This window comes from Epinephelus moara, chromosome 22 (genome assembly GCF_006386435.1).
Source record: "Epinephelus moara isolate mb chromosome 22, YSFRI_EMoa_1.0, whole genome shotgun sequence".
Lineage (NCBI taxonomy): Eukaryota > Metazoa > Chordata > Actinopteri > Perciformes > Serranidae > Epinephelus > Epinephelus moara.
The window spans coordinates 40823453-40844787 of record NC_065527.1 but is presented as its reverse complement, the minus strand read 5'-3'; the positions used below and the strand labels follow the sequence as shown (position 1 = coordinate 40844787).

At 41.9% G+C, this 21335-nt stretch overlaps 2 protein-coding genes across 6 annotated transcripts; one reads left to right on the top strand and one right to left on the bottom strand.

Moving 5' to 3' along the window:
• Positions 1-35: 35 nt before the first annotated feature.
• LOC126383709 (lamin-A-like) lies at positions 36-12094 on the bottom strand. Of its 4 annotated transcripts, none has more exons than XM_050034326.1 (14): positions 11959-12094; positions 7849-7998; positions 6992-7340; positions 4866-5022; positions 4264-4389; positions 3937-4107; positions 3669-3794; positions 3142-3362; positions 2778-3054; positions 2504-2611; positions 2283-2402; positions 2089-2145; positions 876-1073; positions 36-718 (listed from the first exon to the last, which is right to left on the bottom strand). In XM_050034326.1, the coding sequence occupies exons 3-14, from the start codon at positions 7327-7329 to the stop codon at positions 683-685; spliced, it is 1935 nt and encodes a 644-aa protein (XP_049890283.1). In that variant the 5' UTR covers positions 7330-7340; positions 7849-7998; positions 11959-12094; the 3' UTR covers positions 36-682. The 4 variants fall into 4 exon arrangements, with proteins under 4 accessions (XP_049890283.1, XP_049890284.1, XP_049890286.1 ...); XM_050034327.1 differs by having other exon boundaries at positions 6992-7336; XM_050034329.1 differs by having other exon boundaries at positions 37-718; positions 876-1070.
• On the top strand, positions 12067-20519 carry usf2 (upstream transcription factor 2, c-fos interacting). Of its 2 annotated transcripts, XM_050034336.1 has the most exons (11): positions 12068-12448; positions 13148-13191; positions 13448-13563; positions 14857-14976; positions 15440-15602; positions 15700-15787; positions 16072-16116; positions 16559-16617; positions 17450-17541; positions 18417-18545; positions 19027-20519. In XM_050034336.1, exons 1-11 carry the CDS (start codon positions 12411-12413, stop codon positions 19114-19116), a joined length of 984 nt encoding a protein of 327 aa, XP_049890293.1. In that variant the 5' UTR covers positions 12068-12410; the 3' UTR covers positions 19117-20519. The 2 variants fall into 2 exon arrangements, with proteins under 2 accessions (XP_049890294.1, XP_049890293.1); XM_050034337.1 differs by lacking the exon at positions 16072-16116 and having other exon boundaries at positions 12067-12448.
• The last annotated feature ends 816 nt before the right edge of the window (positions 20520-21335 follow it).

The window sequence follows — 21335 nt, the reverse complement described above, 5'->3', positions numbered from 1 at the left end:
CTGCCCATTATAATATTTATACACTATGGTAAAACATAACAAATACTGCATGTACTTAAATGGTTATCACATCAGTGTTGTTGAACAAGACACATTCTTGAAAAAAGAAAAGTTTATTGATATTAGCAAAAATACAAAATATTCTGTAGAGTTGTAGCAAGGTTGGGGTCAAGTTACTCTAACTCCAGAAGAAACTTTTATTCAAAATAAGTGAATATAAATGACGTTACTGCAACCCTGCTGCATCAGTATGTGAATGGGGTTTAATAAAAATCTGATTTAACAGCACAAGAAAATATGATTTTATCTACCAGCAACAAATTCTTGTTTTACCAGTAAACAAGGCTTTCAGAATAAATTGGCCCAGACAGTTGTTTTAAGGCATTAAAGGAGTTACTAGATTCTTACTGTATGCTCAGTGGAAGGCTGGTAGATATTTCCAATCCTTAATGTCACAAATACAACCAAAAGTGACTCTTTTAATCATCATTGAAATTTAAGAAAATATTCCATAAGCATGCCTATGTACATTATAAAAAAGCAGTATAAAGTTTTATTGCATATAATATCTTGAACATTATTCCAAAGTACGTGAACTGAACTTGATAACTACAACTGGTAACTACAGAACTAATAACTGAAAACTAATAGAGTTGAAGTGTTTCAGCGTGGATCCAGGGGCTCACATGATTGGACAGCTCTCAAGTCTGACTCCAGTCTAAGAGGAAAGATTGACAAAGTTACTAACACCACACACAAATCAATTCAATATAAAGGCACCTTGATCATACAGCAAAGCACTCATGCTTCTGGCTCCAAATGAGCTGAATTATACGCCTGTCTTTATAAAGTTTAAAGTGTGTTGCAGTGCCCACCTTGCGAGGAGTGCTGGTGCTGAACACGTAGGAGTGTGGCAGTAAACCCTCGGAAATTCCTCCGCTGCGGAATGAGCGGGAGGCTGAGGTCACAGAGCAGTTGCTGGATTTGTCTGAAGGAAGTCCACAAGAGCCGCAGACCACCGTCCGGCTCCGCAGGTTGTACTCACTGTCTCCACAGGTGCTGTGAGCCACCTGCTGAGGCAAAGACACAGGTTCAGTATTAACATGTGTATGGGATTTAGTGGCATCTAGTGGTGAGGATGCAGATTGCAACCAACTGAAACTTCAGTGTGCTACTTGTGTTGGAGAACTACACTGGCCGATGCAGAGATGTGAATGGCCTTATCTAGAGCCATGTCTGGTTTGTCTGTTCTGGGCTACTGAAGAACAACATGGCGGACTAGAACAGCTCGTTCTAAAGTAACAGAAACACAGTGATTCTTATTTTCAGGTGATTATACACTAAAGAAAACATTGTTATAAATATTATATACCATCTTTGCCAAAATATACCCCTAAATCATACACACATTGGCAAGTCAATAACACCGTTAGGTCTGTCAGCACTGTTGCCATTGTTAGCACTGTTTATGGAGTTAGCACCATTTACTGCTAGCCGGCCCAGCCGCCTCCATATTGAGAGCTCTGAATTTTGCATAGAGCCCCTTTAATATCTAGAGAAAATAACATGCTTAACGTCCTCTAATGTAGCTCCGTGAATGTGTAGATCTCTTGCTTTTCTAAGATTTATATGATAGCAAACTGAACATCTGTATGTTTTAGACTGTTGGTCCTATAAAATAAGTAATTCAAATATGTCTGTTTTGGCTGTTAATGGGCCTTTTTTCAATATTTTCTTGCATTTTATTGACAAAACTATTAGTTAATTAATGCCAAAAATAATATATATATTAATAAAAATGCATGTGTTTATGGTATTGAAGTCTGGTTATTGTTCAACTCTCTCAGATCTTCACAGAGCAACTATAGAACGAGAAAATATATAAGCATTACATTACAGGTTGTTTATATGTTTCTGCATTATGTCAATGTACAGGGCCTGTTTCCAGAATATTAATTTAATTTGACAGAACAATCTCATCCTTTGTACTACACAGAACACTTATTGTTTAGAAGTCTTACAATTTAATATATTTAATATTTTGGACACCATTTAGCGTTCTTAAGGTGTTGTGGGTCTTTCTCTCACCATGTCATCATCTTCATCTTCAAACTGTGTGCGGGTGACCTTCCTCATGGCCATTTCCTGGAGGAAAAGTATCAGAGTGTTTATTTCGGCCAACATAACTTGACACAAGCACTGTGGCAATAATAAAATCAATGTCATCATAGTATCAAAGCTTAAATAAAATACTATAAGTTTGACTGGTAAGTTTAAAATACCTCTCCATTGGCACTGATCAGGGTGGTCTGGAACAGGTCTCCGGTGCCCCAAGAGGGCTGAGTCTTCCACACCAGGTCAGAGGGAGGATTGTGGGTGCCCCCAGCACCAGAGGCCCAGATCTGTCATCCATGGTGAAGGTACAAGTAAAGGGTGAGGTATCTGCAACTGTGTTTGTTGCTGTGCTGATTTTGTGACTCTAGTGAGTAAGGGTGTTTCTTACCGTGACCCTCTGGCCAGCCTTCAAGGTGAATTTTACTGGAAACTTGAAGATGATCGGAACACCAGATCCCACGTGTCGCTTCACCTGCCAGTTCCCCAAATTCTGATCCTGGTGGGCCAAATGTCAAATGAGGGTGTGAGGTATATTTCTTTAAAAATTCAGTCTCTATTAACAATGTCAGAAAACTGTAGACATCTTGTATTGACCAACCACACATTGTGCAACTGTAGCAGAAAGAGCCTTTAGTTTACACCAACATTATCCTTCTTCTCACCTCATCTGATTTGTTGCTGAGTCTGACATATTTCCCATCCAGGTCCACCTCATCCACAGTGACCCGTCCGCTGGCTGAGGCCTGCTGGCTGATGCGAGTGCGGGACACAGCTCCACCTGCGATGCTCGAGGCCTCGCTGTCGGTGTCGTTGGGGCGGCGCCTCTTGACAGGAGAGCTGTGAGCACTGTAGTGGTGGACTGATCTAGAGTGAGCTCCTGAAGTAGAGGAACGACTTCCTGTCACTTTGGTGGGCGGGGGGCTGGGGGAGAGACGCAGCCTGCAGAAACAAACATGATGATGTTCAGTCACAAATTATCAAAAGTCTTATTTTACTGAATTAATGTCATTGTGAGTGCCAGCACACCTCTGCTCCTCTCCCTCCAGCAGCTTCCTGTATGCGCATATCTCCATATCCAGAGCCAGCTTGACATCCAGGAGCTCCTGGTACTCATCCAGCTGCTGCTGCATTTGCTGCCTCATCTCGGCCATCTCTCTGTCTTTCTCTCCCAGCAGGCGACGGGTGGTGTCCCTCTCCCGAGACAGGGCGTCCTCCAGTTCCCTTAACTTCGCCTCACGGGCTGCCAGCTGGGTCAGACAGAAAAATTACACAGTTATTGTGAGATCAAAAATAGACCAGTAAGATTTTAAATTACTTTGTCTCTTGGGAAGTATGTCTTGGTCATAGAAGCTGACACATAAAGTACACAGTGCAGAAGCACTTTTTCGTCATTTCACACCCTCCCTTGGTCCTACAAGGAGTTTAGGAAATTCAGTGATAGAGGGATGGGAGTTTTTATGTAAGTCTTACAACACAGCAAGTATCCTACAGAAGACTTAAGTCCCAGTAAGAACCCTGAATGTGATATTTGTGAGATGCTCATTTCAGATCACCTGTTTCTGCAGCTGGCTGAGCTGAGCGGACGTGGACTCCAAGCGGATTCTTGTCTGCTGGAGTTCCTCGTGTGCTGCTCCAACCAGGTGACTGCTCCTGTCTGCTGACTGACGAGCATTTTCCAGCTGAAAGAAAGAGACAACAAGGTAGGTTCATTAGTACTATTTTGTAAAACTACATAGCTGCTCCACAACAAAACTGTCCTACCAAAGCAGCTTGATTCCTATCTTAACATGTTTAGTTACTGTTGTGAAATTCACAGTCTACCTTGGAATTGTAGGTCTTCTCAATCTCATCTTTGTACATTTTAAACTGCAGCTCATGCTGGCTGCGCATGTCCATCAGCGCCTCAGCCAACTTGCTTTCAAAGTCCTGCTGGTGGCCGTTGTCCAACTCAACCATACGAGACTCATGACGTCGCTTTGTCTCCCGCAGTTCCTGTTAGAGAATTACCAACAAAATAATTTTCACTCTCAACAACAAATTTCATTTTTTTTACTAATAGGTAGGTGCTGATGTGATCAAATAAAAAAGAAAAGAAAGGGAGGGAGTGAGAGTTCTTTTTAAGAATGATTAATTCATGCTAAGACATACCTCAGAGTGGAGGTTCTTCTGAAAGTCCAGCTCCTCTTTTAGGGTCTGGATGCGATTCTCTCCGTCCACCCTCCTCAGCATCTCATCCTGCAGCTGCTTCTTGGCATCAGCCAGACTGGTGTCCAGCTAAAAAGGCACAACAGGAGCTGAGTATTAGTACAAAGCCATGTACAAACACTCACATGAACAGGCAGCAGGGTGCAGAAATACGCAGTAAATACAGCTGGAGGGCAGGAGAGTAGGGAGACTGTTCTTTCATCAAAATGTCTGAGCTCCACCAGCCATGACAGAAAAGCTGAAGTCAGCATAGAAATCCATTTGCTCACACAGACACACGCCAGTACTGAATATTATATTTTATTTATACTTCAGAAAATGATCCTGGGTTAGTGAGGCCCTTACAAACCTCCACTGGAAATAAATGGGCAGTGGAGGAGACAGAACAGGGTTGTAGCTTTGATAAGCTGACAGGTTTTTGTGGAAAACACACAGGAGTTATGAGGGACAAACTACGTGTTGGTGAGCCTGTGGGCTGACTGCAGAAAGATTGACCCCAGATGTGTTTCCACAGAGCTATAAATTGAGCGTGGGTTTGTGTTTACCTTGGCAACCTGTGCCTTTAGGTCCCTGTTTTCCACCTCAAGGTTACGCTTCTCTCCTAGAGCCGTCGTCAAGGACGCATCCTTTGAGTTCAGCAGAGCTTCCAGGTCTTTGAGCCTCTGCAGTGCTGCAGCCAACTCTGCCTCCTTCTTGGTGTTCCTGCAAAGACAAAAATTGTCTCAGATGTTGAGTTGACATCCCATTCATTCTGCTTTGTAACTTAAGAACCATGTGGAAAATGGATAAGTACAGTTTCCTACACGCAGTCTAATGAAACAAAGATGAGTTATTTTTGAATAAGGATGTAGCTCGGATGAAACAGAAACGGGAAAGACCCTCAGTGCATATGACTCATAGGCCACAGTCATCCACAACCAGTCCCGTGTATGTGGTTGCCACAAACCACAGCCGTTGGTGTTTAGCCTAGATGCTGCCATGGCAACAGCTTGGCTTTGCCAAACACACATCGGCCGTCGTCTCAATATTTATGGAAAAATAATGGAGGCAGGAGTGGAGCCCTCTAAACACTGCCACGTATTGTGTGTATAATGATTACTTTGGTGAAGGAGGAGAAACTGGGGAAAGAGTTAGTCATCAGGCTCTGGATGTGGCAGTATGGGAAGGAGTCGGACTAGGAGCCCGACGTCAAACTGAAGTGAGCAATAAGGAGGGTATGCTGAAGCTTGGGAGTGGCCCCAGTGGCAGGGCAACGCTGCTCGCAGAGTGTCAGCAGTAAAGCATCAGCTATTAAAAGCTAATGAGTAACTGTGTTCTGCTGCTGTGTATCATGCGCAGAGAAGTTTTAGATCTAACACAGCAATCACAACACTCTTATTCATGCTTTTACTGAGAAAGATTTGGTTGAAAATGGGTTTCAGAATCCTCGAGGCAGCTGTGTCCTCTCATGATAATCAGATGAACAAAATATCTGGTTCACTTGTGTCTTTTCATCTTCTTTTTTTTTTTTTTTTTTTTTACCAAAAACCTCTTTAATCTTGGGGGAAAAACAACCAATCACACAAATTCAGCTAGTCGTAACCTCTATGGCTTAAGAATGGAGCCAACTCTCAAGTGCCAAAAACTGCAGTTCCTTGAATGACCACTTGAGGCTGGCTCCAGAAGCGAGTCAATAGACCCTCATGTTAAAATGTCAAACTTTATAGCAGAAAATGTTTATAGCCTGGTACAATAAAAAAAGGTTGTTTGTTCTTAATAGCTAACTTCAACATTCATAACAACTGTAGGTAGGTGAATTATTATACGACTCACCCGTTTACATCAAATTAAATTACACATATTTCGGAGTGTGACCACTTGAGTGACAAGCTGTCTGCAAGGCGTCACTATAGTGTGTGAGTCAGGTCCATCCTCGCTCCTCCACAGCTCCACCCTCTTATGAAATATGGTCACTTCTGGCTCCAAAAAAACAAGATGGCGACAGCTTAAATGCTAAACTTCAGTCTTCAAAACAGCAGTCCGCAAACCTGTGGGTAGCTACGTCTGGTTTTTTATACAGTCTATAATTTAGCTCTCTTATGTGTTTGCCCATAAGAGCTGAAGAAGAAATAATTGTGTTACTTTATGTCTACAGTTATAGTGTACTCCAATAAAGTTTTGTGATTCTGACTTTAAAGCTAGCCTATGTTGTTTTAGCTTTGCAACAGCTACTGTGGCCAAAAGTGCTAATAATAGAATAATAGTAAATGCGAAAACAAGTAGAAACGAGTCATAGAGACTGCTAACTGACACAGTAGTTTGTTTACAATATATATCTAAAGTTTGCTAATATTGGCCACCATTAGCTGCTGGTCATACCAGACCACGAGGCTGCAACAGCTAAACTCCTGAGTATACTGAACTGAGGAAAAGTGTATTTGTTCTCTGTGAACTCAGCTTTCTTTCCATCTCTTGGACGAACAATGTGTTATTTGTCTTTTTAAAGTTATATAGTCTTACTTTGATTGTAAAGAAACTACATCTCACAAATACACATGGGCGCTTTTAAGGAATTCAGGGCCTCTGAAGTGCTGAGACATCCCTCTCCACCCTAATTAAATTGATTTATCTCCATTTATCACACATGCATACTCAGAAAACACTAGATTTAGATTGATGTGCTGCAGCCCACCTTGCTTTCAGCTCCTTGTAGTCCTCTCGCAGCTTTCCCAACTCCAGCTGCAGACGCGCTCGCTCCTTAGCCACAGAATCCAGAGTCTGACGGGCATCGGCCAGCTCAGTCTCGTAAGCAGCTTTCAGGCCCGTCAGCTCCCGGCTGACCTCTGTCTCTGACTCAGTGATGCGCAGACGCAGGCCGGCGTTCTCAGTCTCCAGAGAGCGCACCTTGTCGATGTAGACGGCCAGACGGTCGTTGAGGTTAGACAGATCCTCCTTCTCCTGGAGACGGGTGATGCGGTTGGGGGATAGAGGGGTGTTGGCACCTCGGGGAGCGTTTTTTGGTGTCGCCATTGCACTTCTATCTGTGCAGAAACAGACGTGATGATCAATTTTTATCATTCTGAAAGTTAGTTTTTCATGCACAACTAATGTACAGAATTCTTTTTACTTAGTACAATAAGAACAGGACTTTACATAGGAGGATGGAGGAAGCTGACCATGCAGTTCTGTCTGCAAATCTACATTCAACACTGTTAACATTAAAATAAATCCAGAAAACAATAATAAAAACATGCCTTATTCTTCGATAAAAGTAGATTTTGACTTTTAAGGAGAGGAAAGTTCAGATCTGTGAACTTTCATACGTAAAACAAAGGCATAACTTCAGGTTTAGAATTGAAAAGAAAACATAAACAACTGCAAAGTGTGCACTGCTTCCAGAAACTTCCAACTGTTTTGAGTGCAGTTACATAAAATACACAAAAGACAAAGCACAATTAATCAAAAGACATGGGAGGGGTTATCGACTCCACCCAAGAATCAAAGTAATGTCCCTGCATAGACGATGCCAACTTGGCTGGGAAGATTTACCTTTTTAAAGCTGATCTGACAAAGAGAAAACTCTGCTGCGAGGATATTCGTAGACTTGTCTGTTAATTTTCTTGGTTATCTTGCGATCAGAGAGTCCCTCCTAGTTCTCCAGCACTGTTCCGTCTGTTACTGTGCTGTCTGCAAGTCCATCTGTGGGTGCCCATATAGGAAAGAATGAGATGGGAGGAGAGGAGAGAGGTTGGCCTCAAGTTTGGCACTTGTTAGATGGCTGTTCCTCTCTCGCTCTTGCTCTGTCTCTCTCCCACTGTAATGGGTGTGCAGTCTGAATGAATGAGTCACCCTCTGCTCAAAGAAATGCACAATGCCATGTGATACATACAAGGGATAATTTTAAGCAGCTCTATCGCCTGGGAGTTGAGTTCTACTGATTCACAGTGTTTGACTCGAGCTACACTGCTTATATTTCTCCATGAAGTTAAAATGAACAAGTAATATGAGAGCTTTCAGATTGTTTTAACCCCTAAATACAGAACTAGAGTTTTCAGAGTCTGAAGCATGTTTTAATGCATACTGACTCTGGATAAACAAATCCAAATTACTATCTTATTCTTCAGTTAAAAGGCTAAAAGCTCAAGAGATTCTCAGCCTTCTCATATAAGTTACACTCCTCCAAAAGCTCTTCAACATGCTCTAGACTCTAGGTCTTCAACAGGGGGGCTCTAGATACAACTCAACTTTAAAATATGGTGTATAAATACATTAATCTGTCAATAATTGTTACTTTAATATCTTAGTATGATATGCACCATAAAAAGGCAGGTTTAAACATGACACATAGGCTGCCCTACACATTATTGCAGGCCCAATATGCAACTCAGTTTTGTACAATATATGTGTTGGGGTTCCCTGTGATGTCTGTGTTTCAGCTAAGGGGTCCTCCTGACATTGAAACAACATTGAAGATCCCTGCTCTAGAAGACCTAGTGATGTATGACTGATTTGCAAATGATGTTTTTAACCCACTGAAAGGTCCAGTGTGTCAGATTCAGTGGCGACGTTGCAAAATTGAAACTCCTCCCTTGAGCCAAGCGTGTAGGAGAACTACGATGGCCGATGCGAAAACGTGGATGGCTCCCAGCCAGTGTTGGAAAATACCTTTTTGGCCCCTGCCACTGTGGCTGGGGTTTCCAAAAGCTACCAGCCACTTAATAGATTACCACTGGGTATTTTGGCTGGTGGGTGAAGCAAATCTAACAGCCACATGCATACTTTACCAGCATGTGGCTGGAGGCTGGTGCTAACTTCCAACCCTGCCTCCATCTAGTGGCAGTATTTGATTTGTCCGCTCTGGGCTACAATAGAGCAACATTGTGGACTCCATGCAAGAGGACTCACTCATGTAGATATAAACAGCTCATTCTAAGGTAACAAAAACACAGCGATTCTCATTTTTAGGTGGTTATAAACTAATTCAAACATAGTTATGAATATGATATACCATATTTACCAGTATATCCCCTACAGCCTGCACACTGGACCTTTAACCCTGGTGGGCTAATTGTTACAAACAAATGGTCGAGCTGAATTTTGGGTAAATGTGTATAAAAAGATGCACCAGACATCCAAAATACATATATGCATTTGATGGTGCAACCATAAAAAACATGAAGTCTTGGATTGAGACTTTCCAGGCCTGCTTGCCTCAAATTCAAGGTCCCAACATGACATAGCATGATACACGGAACAAAATTAATTATTGTTTTAACACTGTGAATTTTTATGAGGACCAGCAGGCTTTACAGAAGCTCACAAACAACAATTTAGAGGTTTGAATGTATGAACACCCAGTTATGCTGTGTAGGTGGTGGCAGGTGGCGCGTGAAGCAATGACGCAACTGCAGGAGACAACTTGCAGTCAGTGGAACATGGAAATCAAAAAGAACTTGATTTTCTGTTCTTGCACAAAGTATATAAATTCAAGCACTTTCAATGACCCATGTAAACTTATGTCAACTTACAAAAATTCTCAAGGCTTTGATATTATTATCTCAAATTCACAAACTAAGGATCAGTGGGAATCCTGTCAACTCTTTTCCAAGACTGTATTATGAATATATAAACATATAAACAATTAATAAATTACACATGTCCACCAGATGACCCTAATAATTGGTTTCTTGTTGAAAATGTATTTTTAAAAGGACTTTATTTGTTTAGCTGTTTAACTTTTAATAAATACCAAATTATCAAGAGGCAATTTCTCTGAAAGACAAAAATTAGGAATTAAAAAATGTTATCGTTGGACTGTGGTGCTGCGAATGTGAAGGTGTTTGAGGGTCAAGGCCTCAGTGTGGACATGAGAGTGAATTTTCCTTCATGTTGTTTCTTTTGCAGAACTAAAGAGATAAAAAGCATCCTATTTCACAGGGGGAAAAAACAAAAATTAGAGAGAAGCTAGAAATAAACAAAATTATGTTCAACTGATTTATCTTTCTTTCTTTCTCATCCTTTTAATCATCTTGTGAACGCTCAGATTTACACCGCCTGTAAAAAGGATTCACTGCTCTTGGGCCTTTCCATGTGTCATGGTTTAACATCACTGACGTGATTTAGTGTGGCTTTTTTTTTTTTACACTGATCAACAGAAAAAAGACACTTTGATGTCAGAGTGAAAACAGATCTCTGTGATCTAAATGAAGTACAAATGTAAAATTCAAAATACTTGTTTGCTTAAGTATTGTCCATCTCCAAATCTGCATCAGTTCATGTTGTAATACGACATAAAAACATCCATGCTGTGAGGTCCTCTACTGGGAACCCACTGATCGAAGGGCCAGAGGGTCAATATTCACTAAAATTCCATGCTACAGTCAACACATCATTATTTTAATATACATTTAAAAGGACTCTTAACACAATTTGTAATGAATTCTTTGCTTGTAATTTGTACATTTCTATTAATTTCCGTTTACTGCTTATGTTGAAACTTTGAAATCTTTGTGTTTATGTTTTTTCTTTTTTATGTATTAATATTGCCATTTACTAGGGGAGGTATCTTCATAAGCCATTTTTGCCTTCTGACCTCACAATGTTTAGAATTTTTATATACTTACTGTCCTGTCTATACACCTGTATGTGCAAAGAAATAAACTATAATCATATTTTGATGTGTAAAGTGTAGAGTTATGTGTTTGGTATGATTTCTGCTGCCACACACACCCCTGTATGGGGCACTTAAATCTGCTTTATGTGAATATTTTAATTGTTAATGGTGCAATTGTGCAAACTCTCTATTCTATCCTTTTCTCTTTCACACTATTTCAGTGATTTATTTAAAATTTTAGGGCTTTTGGAGCGCAGCTCTTTCACCATGCAGCTCAACAGTGTGACTGCATGTCATAAAAATCACACTGTCGCCAACTAAAAACACAATGGAACTCATTTATTCGAGGAAACATTGTGAATTTAATAAAACATTTGAAAGGTGAAATGTTTCAATCCCAGGTGTGGCTGGATTATTCGCTGTAGTCCTTGCTGAGGACATGATGTCTCCTGACAGACAGGGTACAGATCGCCTCCCATCGGCTGAGTCTGACACAAAGGTTGACACTGACTGCACAAAGACAACACGACCCCCTCCAATTGTTCTCCACCTCAACCTGTCCTCTGATATTGAAGTAAAAATAGGTGCTAACTGTCCGACACGACATAAAAACTGTGAATTATGAGGAGCGTATGCGCGCTGCGCTGCGCGTCGCTCTGTGGCATGACATGGACTCTTTCTGTCATGTGGTTTGAGTGAAAACCCGTATTGGATCTCTTTGGTCACCTGGGCAAACAACCTGAAAAAAGTGCCGTGGAGGAGCTGATTGTCAGCGTGTGTCTGTCAGATAAATACTGCTCAGAATAATATGACTGACTGGGAAAAACACACAGCGTGATCTTTAAAACTCAAAGCAATCCAAGCATGTTTGTACAAGTTTTACTGCGGAGATGAGCCGAGAACAAACACAATGCTCCACTTTAACCACCAAACTCTTTGCATCCGAGGAGTCACGTGAAAACTTGGTTGCAACATGTCTAATCTTAGAAAGCCAGAGCGACATGAACAGTTAAAAGGCATTCATTTTATCGCATAATAAAGCGTACAAACGAGTCCACTCCGTATCTTCTTGGCCGCATGTCGCAGCCCGCAGCTTTGCGCGGATAAACAGCAGCTGTGCGCCGCAGAGCAACAAAAAGGAAAACCAAGGACAAAAAGACTTCCTGCAGTCGACCTTATAGGAAATAATCTTCCATCCGTCCATCCTACAGTTAATCTAAAAAGACATTAACGATCTTAACCCCCTCGATCGGAGCACCACCGCCTCCGTGAAGCTGCGTAAACCCCCGGAGTGTTTTTTTTCTGTTTTCCGCACAGACGCAGACGGCTCCCTCCTGCTCAGCAGCGGCCTCCATTTTAGCTCCTTGCCCGGTCGGTGCCTCACGTGTCCTGGACTGTCTTTCTCACATGACCCGTGTGTTTGTCCCCGTGATCAGCGCTTCCATCTCCGTAAATCAGTGTCGTTGAATATCGGCGTTTTACACCCGCAAAAAGCTTCATGGATATGCTGGAGCAGAGTCTGGACAGCACGGCGAGGTGAGAGGCTGCTGCCCGCTTCCTGCTCAGCCATGGCTCCCTCCATGGCCTAAAACCCTTTTCTCATTGCAACGCAATGCTCTGTTAATAGCTTGCATGCTCCAGATAGTTTTAATGTTGTACACCGGGTTTTTTTTTTGCCTGGATGACCAAGTGTGCAGCTTGCGGGGATTATGCGTTTTGGCACCCTTGAAGACATTTTGAGCCAAAACTGTGCGCCCTTTTGCAAATCTGTAGCGATCACGATTACTGTTTATATTATTTGACAAGAAATGCAAATGAACAGCAGCAGTTTATGTCTGTGTTTCAGGTCAGGGCAACCTTTTATTGCACTGTGCTGTTACTGTCCCTAATGCAACTATTATAGGATTAAAATGCGTAAATGAAACCAGGAGGGGCGGCGTTTTATAGTATTATAGTAATTTGTGAAGTTTGTCCTGCCTTGTGCAGCTTATCAAACCACTTAGATTTCAATTTAAATCATCAAGTAATTGTAATTATCTCCTGGAAGTTGCAGAAAATATGATTTTTGTCACGCTTACACGCCGGTTATGATTCCCTTTATTTATGTTTTGTCCATCATTTCCTCATGTGGCCACCTGGGGGCGCACTTCATCCACAACTGGTTATGACAGCTTGCTCTACATATACATTTATGATAAATAATTGACTCACTGGTGCTCTCCTTTTTGTTTTTAGTCACGACAAACAGGAAACAGAAGAGGTGGTGCAGTTACAGGAAGGTGGGAGCATCATTTCTTAAAATCCTGACATGTGAAAATGATGAGCTTATTTTCCTAAAATGAAATGAGTGATGCAATTTGAGGTTTTGCTTTTCGAGATACATTGTAAGAACTCAGATTGATCTTTCACCCAAAGCTTTGTGGAAAAAAAAGCATGATTTTGAGTAAAATGTGTGAGTGTCTGCAGATAACTTTGTTATGGTGCTGCCTCGGTGCAGGGTCACAGATTTGAGCCATGTTGACCTGTGTGTTGCAGGAGAGGCGGTGGGGACGGAGGAGCAGACTGCAGTGACCATCACTGGTGTCCCGCAGGCTGCGTTCGCTGACCACAATGTGCAATACCAGTTCCGTACAGAGAACAGTGGAGGACAGGTGGGCACGGAGAACACACCTCTGCACAACAACATGTTTTTACATTAGTTCATTACACTTTATGTTTAGGAAGCTTCACTGATATCAAGAATTTGTATTTTACACGAGAGACAGGAACGTCACATATGTAATTGAATTTCTCCTAAGGGGGGATTAATAAAGTAAATAAACTTAAACTTAAACTTAACTTAAACTTAATACTGCAACAAAACAATTCAAACACAAAGCAGTTATCACACACACACACTGATCAAACCATTTCAAACATGACAACACACAGTAAACATTTCTGTTCCCTGTGAGAATGTTTTGCAGGACGAACATCAGCTGTCAGAAAGTAAACATGGAACCGAAGATGTTGCCTAGCAATGCATTTCCAGTAAACAGCCTGTTACTCAAAACGTCACTAAAACACCAGGCATGCTAATACGTCCAGTTTACGTCAGAGCGCATAAAAACACTATTTAATCCTTCAGAATCAAAATCTGGTTCATCGCAAAGTAGGTTTTCACATGTAAGGAATTTGCGTTGGTGTTTCGGTGCATAACATATTAAAAGAACATGAATGAAGGCAAGTATTGCAAAAAAAAGAATTGAAAATTACAATTTAAAAATGCCATAAAATATGTACAATATACAGTATCTGAATAAAAATGAAAGAGCTTCACTGCTTCAACATGAAGAAATCTAAAGCTAGACAGGCCCGCCATGCCAAGTTGCTCAGCAGGATACTGAGCAATGTTTGGACAATAGCTGTTTGGCATAGGGGCTTTAGCCCACAGGTAATGTTCAGTGCACTGTCAGATGATTTCAAGTCCCTTGGTAAATATTCTGGAATGGCACCTCAGTTAAAGTAAGTTAGTCTAGCACTGTTCACACCAGGTTGTTTTTAAGTGACCAATTTAAATTCTAGAAATAACCCCAAGACAGATGAGACAGATGTGAACACCTGATAACCAGTTACTCATGCTTACTAGCGTATCAAAAACAAACAAGAAGTCCTGAGAATTCTCACATGGTGGCAGCATTATCCAGGTAAATGGAAAGAAATTCGTCCATGTGATTGAGCAGCAACACCATACATGCATGCAGTCGTACATAAGAAGCTGTTACAGTTGATCATACAACTGCGCCTGAGTTTGAGTGGACTCAGGATCTCCGCCTGTGTCTGTCTCTCTAACCAGAGAGCCCCACAGGAGATGAAAACATACAGCTATTAAGGAATAGTCATCATTTCAGTCCCTCCAAATAGTACACGTTTTATGAAACTATCACTCTTTGCTACGCCTCCAGGTGACCTATCGCGTGGTGCAGGTGACAGACGATCAGTTAGAAGCAACAGCTGATGCAACTGGAGCTGTCAGTGTCGTCTCTACCGCAGCGTTTGCAGGAGCCCCTCAGGCAGTGGCACAGGTGAGTAAGAAGCAAGTGATGTTCATCTTAATTCATAGTGTTATCAAGCAGTATAGAGTGTTCCAGGGATGACGTTCTTCTGTGGGCCGACGCGGAAGTTAGCATCGCCCTGGTTCCCTCGTCACAGAGCATTTGGAATTTTGCCACTGGATTTTGGAAAAGTGCTGAAAATAAGTTCTGGGGCTAATAATCGTTTATGATTATCATAGGTTTTGTTCAGCAAGATAATCTGCACATATTAAGTACCACTTTTATTATTATTGAAGCCTAAATGCAACTGTTTGAAGCACAAAGCTAACTGAAGGCTATAAACGAACTACATCATCATTTCCTCTGAGGGAAATGTGAATTCAGATCTGCTACAGCAACATGAACACTTACAAAGACATACACAGCCTTAACATGTATTATATATTACTTATTTAACATTTGACCAATTTGTCCCTGTCTCCACCTTTGCCAGGCTGTTATCCAGAACCCTTTCAGTAATGGGGGCAGTCCTGGAGGGGAGACAGTGGGAGGAGAGACACGTTTCGCTTATTTCCCTGCCGCCACTGTCAGCGATGGAACAGCCACGGCCGTGTCCGTGCAGGCCACCGCCGACCCAACGATAACACAGACAGGAGGTGAGAGAACGGCAGTGGCTCCACCCCTTAAGAGACACAAAGTGAGTCATCTCTTGAGGATAACTTTATTTTTCGTCGTTTGTCTTTTTAAATCCAGGCCAGTTTTACGTGATGATGAGCCCCCCTGAGGTGCTACAGACGACGGCCCCTCGTACCATCGCACCACGCACACACACCTACACTGCGTGAGTATAACAAAACACTCCCCGGCACATTCATCCCACCCCTGCAGTTACCAAAATCACCACAACACTCTCCCAACGTGTTTGGCCGACTTGTCACCCCTTTCCCTGTAACCTCACAGTGGATTGGCTGTTCTTTACCTCTTCCTTCCCTTTTTTTTTGGAATGATTAGTTTTGTCATTGTGTGTACAAATGAAGATACAAAAAAAAGTAAAATCAATATCCATCATTTAAAACATCCAACATCTGAAAACCACACTCTGTCCTACTTACCTGCCATCCCCAGAGACCTTGGTGAAAGCGAGATGTTGCAGCATGGCAGTTCAAACTGGTGAGAAGAACTTTCACATACGCCCCCACCCTGCCCCCATCATGTGTTGTAGAGACAGACGTTTGGTGGCTCACTGATAAATCATTAGCATCCTTGTATCGTGAGTTATGTGTTGACAGGTTGACAGGCAGATTTAGTCCTGTTAGCAAATTATACGTCATAAGTCAGTGGTTGAATCCCACAAACCTTTGCTCTTTGGAGGACCAGCTGTGCCTGTACCCTCTTCCCCAAGGCTTATAAAGAGCAATTAATGGTGCATTTGGGAACTCCTCATCAACCAGCCAAAAAGTAATCATGAAATATTTTGAATGCATCTGACAATAAGGTGTTTTTTTTTTTTTCATTTTCATGAAGAGGATTCTAGTTCAGGTGTTACTGTTATTTGTTGGTTAATATTTATGTATCATTTCACTGTTAAGTTTGTTTTGCTGTGTCTTTACAGGAAGGTGGAGGGTCCACGGGCGCCCAGAGATGAGCGGCGAAGAGCACAGCACAATGAAGGTATGTGGTCATGAGTGTCTGAATCTATCATGTCTCTGTCTCAATGACATCCAGTCCTGGATGCAAGCCAACTTCCTCAAACTGAACTGTGAAAAATCACATGTGATCATCACCGGTCCCAAATCTCTCACCAAAACCTCTCACAATTCCACTCTGTTTCCTCCCCACACATCCGCAACCTTGGAGTCATTTTCAACAACAACCTCTCTTTCGGAAAACACGTCAATCACATCACCAGTACTGCCTTCTTCCACCTAAAAAACATAGTTCGTCTCCGCCCTTCACTCTCCCCCACTGCAGCTGAAACTCTCATCCATGCCTCCAGAACTCTGCTGCCTGTCTGCTCACCCAGTCCTGATCCCGCGATCACATCACTCCTGTCCTCCAGAACCTCCACTGGCTCCCTGTCCCACAACACATCCAATTCAAAGTCCTTCTCCTCACTCACAAAGCCCTCCATAACCAGGCCCCCTCCTACCTCACTGACCTGCTCCACGCCACACTCCTTCCCGCAGCCTCCACTCCTCTGATGCCAACCCCCTGACTCCACCACTCAGGACCAAGCACCGAACCTGGAGCGACAGAGCCTCTCCATAGCCGCCACCTCCCTCTGGAACACTCTCCCCAAACACATTTGAGACCGCACCGACCTGTCCCAGTTCAAATCTCTACTCAAAACACATCTTTTCAAAACAGCTTTTAATGTGTGAATGATGTTGTGTGTATTTTATTGTAGTTTAATTTGTGATTGTTTTTAACCAATGTAAAGCATCTCTGAGTACCTTGTATTTCCAGTTTAAAAAAAACAGTTTCTGTCTTTCTGTCTTTGCAGTGGAGAGAAGAAGAAGAGACAAGATTAACAACTGGATTGTCACACTTTCAAAAATCATCCCTGACTGTAGCATAGACAGCAGAACTGGAGCGGTGAGTGTCCCATATATTTTCCAAAGCATGTGAAATAGTGACTGAAGTAGCTGAAGTTTATTAATCCCTCAATGGGGAAATGCGATTTTACGCTCTGTTGTTGCTACACACACAGGCCCGAAATACACACACAAACACACATGCACGAACAGGACCTATAGACATGCATTACTGTACAGGCGGCCACATAGTCGGCACTCCAAGCAGTGGGAGTCTGATGCCTTGCTCAAAGGCACCCCAGTAGTGCCCAGGAGGTGAACTGGCACCTCTCTAGCCACCAGTTCACACTCTGTACTTTGGTCCATGCAGGACTTGAACTGGCAACCCTCCAGTCCCCTAAGTTCGTTCTTATGACTGAACTACTGGTGCCATAGACTGGCTACCTGTGTTTTTGATTAAAGGGAAACTTCAGTATTTTTTTAACCTGGACCCTATTTTCCCATGTTTTTAAGTCTAAGTGACCAGTGGAGACAACAAAATTCAAAACTGGTCCAATATTGAAAGAGAGCCGTACAGCTGCAAAATGGGCTGCTATATAACCAATTGGGGCAACTGTGCACCATTAGTATACGTCCTTTAAAAGGGCTTGTTTTTGCCACTGACAGGCTCAGATTGTTGTTATAAGTGCCTGACAACATTACAGAAAGAGAAATTAAATGTTGTTTTTTTTGTTTACCTTTTGCTTGATTAGGTCTGTCTGTTGTTGTGTCTGACCAAGTCTCGCTCAAGAGAAGTGTAATTTTAAAATGTCTCAATGATTTTCAGTACCAGGGCTGAATATTTACCTGATTTTTAAAATGTGAAAAAGTACGTAGAATTTCAGAACAACATTTTCCCTGAGGTGTTCTAACGTGTCAATGTGCTGCACTTCACAGAGTAAAGGAGGCATCCTGTCCAAAGCTTGTGACTACATCCGAGAGCTGCGTCAGAATAACCAGCGACTGCAGGAGAGTTACAAAGAGGTGGAACGAGTGGAGATGGACAACGAGCTGCTTAGACAACAGGTTGACTTTAAGAACAAACCTATGCGTTCTATGCGCACGTCTAACCTTTTAGTTTGTGCGACGTGAACAAACATATTTAGATGCAGGGCCTGGAAACATAAAGTTGCCTATTTAATTTGTGGTGTCATACATGTTGGCACACATTGCACACAAGTATTGCAATTATTTTCTCACATAAGTAAAATTATACCTCGTCCAAAGCCTCTTTTTTGATTCTGTTGTACTTAACAATAACATGACAGCAGTTTATGCTGCGTCATATAGAAGTTAAATAATTACCATCTTCTAAAGAGCATTCACACCAACATCTAAGCTGTAATTACAGCTGGTGTCAGCGGTGTCACTGTTACAGTCACAGAGACACACATTGACGTTTTAACTACTGTTGTACTTGTAGGCTGACAGTAAACTAAGCTCACTATATTGCTTCTTTTCTATTTCTGTTTCCATGTGCCTCATAATCTTCATTTTATTTTTCTAGATTGAGGAACTGAAGAATGATAATGCACTGCTTCGAGCACAGCTACAGCAGCATGGCGTAGAAGTCAACGGGGATGCAACACCGCAGTGATTGTGGACTGAACACATGAAACATCATAAACACAATGTCGCATCCTCCCACCCACCTGAACAATACTAGGAAAGGAATAACAATGAGAGACAATTTCCATCTGAAACTGGACCACACAAACACACACACACACACACACACACACACAGGGCTTGAGAAGAACACTGAAGGACTGCAAACGCCTCCTCCACCTACAGATGTTCAAGGCTGAGCGCTCTGAAATCCGTTATCTGTGTAGCTTACAGAACCTCTCACCTCTGCTTCAAGGAGTACGACCTCTACACAGCACCACCACGCTTGCACCAAACCTTCTTTTTACTTTCAATTTTGAACCTGCCACAGAAAATTTACTTTTAATGATATCACCTTTTTATCGTGCCGCAAACTTCTCTTCCTTCTCCTACTTTTTTGTTGACATTTGCTGTGTGTGAAACTACTAAATGTGACATGAATGATAGCTCCCATTTACTTTTAATTTATTAGTTTTTACAGAATGTGTACAAAGAAAAAGAGAAGCTGATTTTGTGAATTTACTCTTTTCCCACCAACACATATTGGGCAGATCAGATATTTTGATCATGTCCATCACTGTTACTAAGCATAGGTTTACTGTCAGTGGATCATGTCTATATAAAGCTGATCTGTGTGCACTTTGAGGTTCAGTTTCTGCCTCTTTACACTGACACTCCAAGCACCAGGCAGAGCTCACACACTTTATAAACATAATCCACAGTCAGTAAATGAAAAATAAATATATATAATACTTTTCTGACAGTCTAGGTAAAAGCAGCTTGATAGCACAGGCATGGAGGTTTTATTTTTAGTGCAAGGCCTTACTAGAAGCCCGTTGGAGAATCTAGGTGATAACATAGCTCAGGTAATTGCACTGGCAAGTGGTTCCCAGACTCAATGAAGTCTTTACATATAGCGTTTAGATCTCTCTTGTGTCCCCTTTAGGTGCAATGTACAGATAAATGAGAATATGGAGATGATTTTCAAGGTGGAAATCACTTTTAACGGGCATTAAAATATGGTTGGTTTCTATATCTGCTAAACAGGTCACTGGTGTAATGCACTGAAATAGAGGTTACGAGAGGTCTTGGTTTGAGACCAGCCTCTGTTTGGCCCACTAGTCCTGCTGCATCTTAGTGGACACCTGACGTGGCTTTTTTTGCAATTGTCCCTAATTCTTTCAAATTTTGGGAACCTTTGCTGCTGGCAGAAGACCATAAAACAACCGTGGTCAGGAATGTGCTGAAGGTAGTTTGGATGCGAGTGATATAGTTGTAACTAACCAGCTTTTGTCTACACTGAAAGTCACCACAGCATGGAAATATAACCACTGGCATGACTAATTCTGATACTACAATAAAACAGAAGTGTTTATACCTGTGTGTTTATCACAGATGCCTACATTTTGTGTGTTTTCAGGTTGCCTTGGAGGTCAAATCAAACTTTAGCATGTAGTCTGTTTTTCTATTTCAATATTTTGACTTCTGTGACCTGTCAGAGTCGGTGACAGGCCTGAAACCAGTGATAATGACCAAGGGGTCCATGGCCCGGTGCAGGGTTGCCCCCCAACCAATTCCTAATAGAATTCCAGGAATGACGTTTTTTGTAGACGGAAGTTAGCATCACCCCTGGTTACCTCATAAAAAAGCCTATGAGATTTTTCTGTTAGATTTTGGATTATTGCCGAAAATGAGCTCTGTGGCTAACAAACATTTATGATACTTACAGGTTTTGTTCAGCAAGATAATTTGCACAAATGAACACCATTTTCATGATTATTGAAGCCTAAATGCAATTGCCAGAAGTCAAAAGCTAACGTTAGGCTATAAACAAACTACGCTACGGTCACATAACCGTAGAATAAAGAATAAGCCTTGGTAAAGACTGTTCAGCGTCTCATTTAGCCACATTGTTAGCAACCACCATTTAGAGGACACATAGAAGCTTCAGAGTTCATGAGTGGGGTATTTACAGACATTTTTGTTGTAGAACAGAACAGCCTGTTACTCTTGTGTTAACCACAGACTTTATTTCAGGCAGCTAACCAGAAACCCACTCAAAAAACCCATTGACTTTGAGACGACTGAACTGTGAGTGGTTAAACGCTAACTTTTTCTGGGTGTTTGAACCATTCCTGGTTTTTCCACTTTTAATGAATGCCAGGATGCATACAAAGCACCAAAATAGCACTTGTTATTAAAAAAAAT